The sequence below is a fragment of the Cicer arietinum genome, chromosome 3 (assembly GCF_000331145.2).
Source record: "Cicer arietinum cultivar CDC Frontier isolate Library 1 chromosome 3, Cicar.CDCFrontier_v2.0, whole genome shotgun sequence".
NCBI lineage: Eukaryota > Viridiplantae > Streptophyta > Magnoliopsida > Fabales > Fabaceae > Cicer > Cicer arietinum.
In genome coordinates this window covers 605,725-613,024 of record NC_021162.2, presented here as the reverse complement: position 1 = coordinate 613,024, position 7,300 = coordinate 605,725, and the positions used below count along the sequence as shown (strand labels likewise).

At 34.3% G+C, this 7,300-nt stretch overlaps 1 protein-coding gene across 1 annotated transcript in view; it reads left to right on the top strand.

The window, feature by feature from the left end:
- The window catches only part of LOC101515183 (casein kinase 1-like protein HD16), a 7,555-nt gene extending 847 nt beyond the window's left edge, over positions 1–6,708 (top strand). The window contains exons 2-16 of the mRNA XM_004491634.4: positions 701–829; positions 912–985; positions 1,077–1,146; positions 1,236–1,291; positions 2,003–2,074; positions 2,216–2,310; positions 2,394–2,460; positions 2,611–2,740; positions 2,836–3,054; positions 3,135–3,265; positions 3,761–3,935; positions 4,030–4,120; positions 4,645–4,802; positions 5,770–5,958; positions 6,334–6,708. Of these exons, the coding sequence (XP_004491691.1) occupies positions 701–829; positions 912–985; positions 1,077–1,146; positions 1,236–1,291; positions 2,003–2,074; positions 2,216–2,310; positions 2,394–2,460; positions 2,611–2,740; positions 2,836–3,054; positions 3,135–3,265; positions 3,761–3,935; positions 4,030–4,120; positions 4,645–4,802; positions 5,770–5,958; positions 6,334–6,393 (1,716 nt within the window). The 3' untranslated portion in view covers positions 6,394–6,708. The remainder of the gene's footprint in view (positions 1–700; positions 830–911; positions 986–1,076; positions 1,147–1,235; positions 1,292–2,002; positions 2,075–2,215; positions 2,311–2,393; positions 2,461–2,610; positions 2,741–2,835; positions 3,055–3,134; positions 3,266–3,760; positions 3,936–4,029; positions 4,121–4,644; positions 4,803–5,769; positions 5,959–6,333) is intronic.
- Positions 6,709–7,300: the final 592 nt, after the last annotated feature.

Here is a 7,300-nt window from a genome sequence, read left to right as displayed (position 1 = left end):
TATATATATATATTGTTTGGATAGCATTTTTGGATTATGTTTTAGTTATACTGAATTTATTTATGGTACTTTGATTGCTTAAATAAATTTATTGATAACTATGGAGAAGTTAAATAAGAGAGGTTATGGAAATATAAAATTTAAAAAATCAATTTTATCTTATACAAGAAACTACTATCTTTTTAAAAAACTATATCTGTTGAAAGATTCTCTTAATTTTTGTTCCTTTGATGTTTGTGGAGTAGTGTATCCAAAGTGACTCAAAATCACCTAACAATGTTTGGTTAAATTTATAAAAGTATTTTATGACTTATTAATGAATTTAATTGTTATGCATCTTGTTAATCAATTATAATCCCCAGATCATTACAATATTTGACTTTGATTAAAATTATCTTAAAAGTTATGTATATGATGATTGGGTAAGAGTGTTTGATAGTGTAAGAACTTTTACACTTACAATGTATCACAATTGAACTCCTTAGTATAAGTTCTTTTGAGCTTATTTCAAGATTTTTGTATAATTCATAGTTAATTAAGTTTTCTTAATTAAGGCTGTTTTACTAAATGTGGCCGGAGTGTCTCTCTTCATTGATTATTTTTATCATTATTGAATGATGTAACCATGGTCAATACATTGGTGCTTATTCATTTCTATATTCTTTTTTTTTCCTTTCCTTTAATTTGTTTTGACCCAAAGGTTCAAGTAGGAGGTTCGCCTGTGTACAAAGTGGAGAGGAAACTTGGCAAAGGTGGGTTTGGACAGGTTTTCGTTGGTCGTCGAGTTACTGGTGGTAATGACCGCCTTAATGGCCCCGGTGCCACCGAGGTATGCCTAGGGTTGTTTATATTTAAGTGGTTTAAGAATTTTCATTAGCTTGAAGTTGATTGATATCTCTTTCATATTTCAGGTGGCTTTGAAATTTGAACATAGAAACAGTAAAGGCTGTAACTATGGCCCTCCTTATGAGTGGCAAGTGTACAAGTAGGTATATTGTAAATTGGTTTGCATTTATATACAAGTTTTGTGAAAAGGACAATTTTCCTGAGATTTGATTTTATATTTTGTTTCAAAGCACCCTTGGTGGAAGTCATGGAATACCTAAAGTACATTATAAAGGAAGGCAAGGAGAATATTACGTGATGGTATGATCTACACAACAAAAATTCTATTATCTCATTGCTAGTTTAACCATTTAACTAATATGTAATTATTGTCATTATATTATATGCAGGTTATGGACATGCTTGGTCCAAGCTTGTGGGATGTATGGAATTCCTCAGGCCAGGCGTGAGTATAAGCTACCTTTATAATTCTATCTATTTACTTTCTTCTTTATTTGTCTTGGGTTTTACAATAAGGACCGTTATATATGATTTTGTGTTGTTTAAGCTTTCTTTGCTAAGGTTGATATTGGAGTGAGGTGTGACTCAGTTTTTGTTTCATTTCCTTCCATATGCATAGGTAACTAAAATACCAGCAATAAAATTAAAACCAAGACTAATTATTTTTGGTGTAGATGGGTTGTGGTTAGGCTATTGACGTGATTTATGTAGAACGTTATAGTGTCTTTTGATCCATGTAGCCAACTCCATGTAGTGGGATTAGGCTTGGTTGTTTTTGTTGTAGGTGTAGATGGTTTATACTACATTCTTTGTCATTTCAGTTTTCTTTTTTCCCTTCTTCGAAGAAAATTTGGTGTTACTGTAGCTTTGTAGAGACTTTGATTTCTATTTTTTATGTTAATAAATCACTACTCAACTAAATACTTGTGTAATATTTTAACCTCGACCCACTTTGTGCATTAATTGTGTGTTTTCCATTATTAATGTTATATCTGTGCCTTCTACTCCTGGCTGTGTATCTTTCTTGTTTTTCCATTTTCTTATTCTATAGTGAACCGGTGGCAGTGACTAATCTGTTCCTTGTGTTTGCTGTAACATTATGTTATTGCATGTATTTTTTCCTATGGAATTCATTGCTTGTCTTTTGAATATGTAGGATGTCTGCAGAAATGGTTGCATGTATTGCTGTTGAGTCATTATCGATCTTGGACAAGATGCACTCAAGGGGGTATGTTATAGGTCAAACATATTTGTATTCAGCCTTTTTCTTCCTTATTTGTTAACCATACCCTGTGAGTGGGTTTTAGTTTGTTATATTGATTTAGTTTTGAAATTCCTGGTTTCTGAATGTTGCTGTTGTTCATAATAGATATGTCCATGGAGATGTAAAGCCAGAGAACTTTTTACTTGGTCAGCCAGGTACAGCACAAGAGAAGAAATTGTTTCTTGTTGACCTCGGGTTAGGTGAGTAGTTTGAATTTGAAAGATGAGATGTTTCACTCTTACTGGGCCTTTTCTTTTTATTCTTATAAGGATTTTTTTTTCAGCAACTAAGTGGAGAGATACCTCCAATGGGCTGCATGTTGAATATGATCAGCGTCCTGATATGTTCAGGTTTCTTTTTTTTTCCTTCTCATTTCCTTAAACCTTTTCTCTTCAATACTACTGGCATCTTTTACCTTTTTCACTCCTTTTTATTAGTGTGAATTGTATTCTTAGATGATTATCAAACTTCTTGAGGCTTTATATATTTAAATTATGTAGAGGAACTGTTCGATATGCGAGTGTTCATGCTCATTTGGGAAGAACTGCTAGTAGAAGGGATGATCTTGAATCTCTTGCATATACACTCATTTTTCTTCATAAAGGCCGGTTACCATGGCAAGGTTATCAGGTATTTGCATTGTTTTTATTCTCATAAAATATTTGCTGTAACAATTGGATTCCTGTATGTATTTGTGTTAATCTGTTTTTAAATTTCTTTGTTAGGGAGATAATAAGTCGTATCTTGTTTGCAAAAAGAAGATGGGAACATCTCCTGAGATGCTATGCTGCTTCTGCCCTGCTCCTTTCAGACATTTTCTTGAGTTTGTAGTGAACATGAAATTCGACGAAGAACCTAACTATTCCAAACTAATATCCCTGTTTGACAGTATGCTTGGACCAAATCCTGCATTACGGCCAATAAATACTGAAGGTGCTCAAAAGGTAATGATGATGGTATTATTTAGAGATATTTTAAGTTGGCTCTATTTTATTAGCATGCTTTAACCTCTTGGTTTTACCAGGTTGGGCAAAAGAGGGGTAGATTAACTATTGAGGAAGAAGATGATTCACAGCCCAAGAAGAAGGTTCGTTTGGGGGTTCCTGCTACACAATGGATATCAATTTACAATGCGAGAATGCCAATGAAGCAAAGGTAGAGCTGCAATCATTCTTTGCAGTTGTTTCTTTCATTTGAGCAATTGGATATATACAACCAAGCCACATTCCACTAAGTGGATTCGGCTACACGGATCTGATGACGCCAAAACTCCCTATTATATATTTAGTTTAAAGATTAATTGTTTACCAATGAATCTTTCATAATGATGTCAAAATACATGTCCAAACCACCTTAGATGTTGTTTTATTATCTTTTATAATGGGTGTCTAACACATGTCATATAGATGTCAATGTCAAAGTATGTCCAACATGCCAGGAAGGAAAAGCCTCAGTGTCTTGCTGTGATTTACTGGTTAATACACGGGAAATATTAATAATACAAATTTAACCATCTAATATACTAGAGCATACATAGCTCGTCATTCGTTGTAAATTTTAATATGCCTTGAAGGCAAAAGTATCTACTGATTGGGTGTTTTGTTATCATCATGATGTTGTGGTTATACTGAAAAGTGGCTGTACTATTAGGTATCATTACAATGTAGCGGATGGAAGATTAGCGCAACATGTAGAGCGAGGGATTGCAGACGGCCTTCTTATTAGTTGTGTGGCTTCTTGTTCGAATCTCTGGGCACTTATCATGGATGCTGGAACTGGTTTTACAAATCAAGTTTACAAGTTGTCACCTTTTTTCTTACACAAGGTAAAATTATAAGATGTACATCAGTGCATGGCAAACGCTTTATAACCTGTTTTCAATTGACAAAACTTACCCATTCAATTCTGTTTCATTCTAGGAATGGATCATGGAGCAGTGGGAGAAGAACTATTACATTACTTCGATAGCCGGGGTTACTAATGGGAGCTCTCTTGTGGTGATGTCCAAAGGTTTGTTTGCTTAAAGTGTTTCTTACAAATGACGACTGATATTTGTTCCACTAAATGATGATGCATTCGATCCAATTCCCAGGGTATTTTTTTAAGTTAGTTAGGTTATTTGGTCATATTTTGGTTCTCTTTGTTTTGCACTGTCAGGTTGTTTGTAGGATCTACAGAAATGGGAGTGAAGGTGATTAGATCATGATTGTTGTAGAATATAAGGAGGGTTAATGTTGAAGCGCATTTTGTTGGTTGAATAAACTTGGTGAATTTTTTATACAGTTATTAAGTTAATGGGTTGCATATTTTTATTTGGATTAAGTTGAAATTCTATTCACATGGAATTACGTTTTCTCATGACTTATGTCTTTTTTATTCCCTCCTGTTCCAATTTCTTGTGCCTGTGATTTTCCATTTACGGCAGATCTATCTGGATGTTGTTTATCCACATGATGCATGGGGGTTTCTCTAATTAAATACTAGTGAAGGAAAGAAAAAAAACTTCATTGTGATTTGTTTTCTGATGTCCTCAGGCACACAGTATACACAACAATCATACAAAGTAAGCGATTCTTTCCCATTCAAATGGATAAACAAGAAGTGGAGAGAAGGATTTCATGTGACTTCAATGGCCACTGCTGGAAGTCGTTGGGGTGTTGTTATGTCACGGAATGCTGGATTCAGTGATCAGGTTTGCTGTTTATTTTGTATTCTAATCTATGATCTGTGATATGTTGGCATAAGCTTTTCTGCGATCTTTTGAGTATTTTTTTTCCTGCCTTTGTTCAGAATGTTTTGTATTTCATTGAGTATCACTCTTATGTTGTGCTTACTGCATGACCCGGCTTTGGTTTGAGTAATATTCTAAACTGGTGTGTTTGAATTCTTCTTTGGATTGGATCAGTAATTTAGTGATACCGTCCGGCCAACAAAGTTTGATAGAATTTAGACAAAATTCACTCATTTTCTACTGTGGTTGTTGACTTGTTGGATGGATCATCATAGTGTTTGGGCCTTCTTTTTGAGAACTTATTCTGGTTCTTGTAAAAAAAGTCTGGTTTGTTGTCATTTTCCTTTTCTTCACTAGTTTATTAACAAACTGCAACTGTAGGAACCACTATTGGGTTGTTAAGCATTGTTGGATTGCTTCATATGAATGTCCTAGGATTTTGATTGGTATATTGTGAAAAATCTGTCTGACAACATCTCATATTGAGTTTAAAATGTGTCCATTCTTTTTTATGATGCCTTGGCTAAATATTCTTTTTAAATTAAATAATTGAAATTTCTCGTTACCTTTAGGGTTTGTTTGGTTCAAAGGAGGTGAAGGGAGGTGAGTAGAGACATGTTTGGTTCAAAGGAAGGGAGGGATTTCTAATGGTTTTGTGTTTGGTTCAAGGGGAGGGGAGGGATTTTAAATGATTTTTTAGTTATATTGAGTTTCTTCCCTTCCCTCCAAATCCCCCCAAAATGGAGGGAGAGCAAAATCAACTTAAGGAGGGATTTTGCTCCTCTCCCCTTCCTTCTTAAAATTTGAACCAAACACCCTTAATAGAGCAGCAGTTTTTCCTTGCCATCTCTGCACAGTTTTGTTAAACTTCTCTGCACTGCCTTAACTTCTTTTCTTTGCTTTCTCATCATCCACCTTTTATATGTAGGTCGTTGAACTTGATTTTCTCTACCCAAGCGAAGGAATCCATAGACGATGGGATAATGGTTACCGGATCACAGCAACTGCTGCTACATGGGATCAATCTGCTCTTATATTAAGCAAACCAAGGCGCAGGCCAGCTGATGAAACTCAGGAAACTCTGCGGACTTCTCAATTTCCAAGCACACATGTTAAGGTTAGGGTTGATGAATGACTACTTGATTTGGGCCTTGGTTATTACAGTTTATCACTTTTTTGGGCCTTGATCACTTTTTTTAAAAAAATAATAATTCTTAAGGGTTTTCATCCGTTAATTTTTTTTTTCAAAAAAATGATAATAAAAAACTGCTTCTCGTGAAAATTATTTGGTTATAGATTATTTTTGAAAAAAAAATGTGATTTTCATCAAGGTATAACTAAAAGAAAATAGTTTCTACCTTTTTTAAAAATCTAAAAAGATTCTAAATTAATGAATACAAAAATCACGTTTTTAGTAATTTGTAACAAACGGCTCTTTGTTAACTACCTGCAAAAGGTGATTTTTCTCATTTTGGTTCTGTTTATGTTTCAGGAAAAATGGTCAAAAAACCTTTATCTTGCTTGTTTGTGCTATGGACGTACGGTATGCTGATTCCCTTTACTGTGAGGGGAGGGTATTTTGTAGACTACAAAATTATGTATTTTCTACTTTGCCCAAATCAATGTATAAGTGTGTGTGGAAGGCTAGTTGTTCAAGCAGAGAATTGTATGTTTTGTTTATTTGTTATATATAGTGTTGCTCTCCGCACCCATTCTTCTTTGGGTGGTGGATTCGGCAATTAGTAAATGTATACAGCTTATATGTGCCTTTAAGTAAATGTAGTCTAATTTTTCAATTGTATCCGCTACACGTGTAATAAGAAAAATAAAAAAGAATATTGATTTGTATGAATACATCTTTCTTGTATCCACAAGGTCCAACATAATTTCAATGCCCTTTCCCTTGCATGCATGGTATATATGTCTAATTAGATATGATTTTCTTGCATACTGTCAGCCATGCAGGGGTTTGAAAACTTAATTGCAAAATAAGTGAAATGTTGATTATGGGCATGGCTGTCCTTAACTACATGGCTGATTATACAAGAGCAATTAAGTGAACGTTTGAAAATGCGGCTATTAAGGAGAAATTTGTGATAGAAGAATATTTTATAGATTAACCATTGGCTTCGTTGCAGTAAGTTAAAGAGGCGCCAACATCAATTTGACACAACTCAACACATCATACAAGTTGCTAACTTCTCTCGTGTGTAGTTCGCTCTCAACATTGCAGTGACATCATCAATCAAGAGAAATCTCTAACACCTTAAATCACAAAGCAAACTGAGAGGAAGGAATATACACTTTAAGACGACATATTTGTGATTTTTTTGTACTACTACTAGTTGGACTGAACTAGATACGTTTTAGTTTAATATCAAGTTCCCAATATGGGTGTTACGAGTAAGAAGTTCATTAACCTAATCTTCTATTAATGCAATGTTGAAAAGATTGAAACG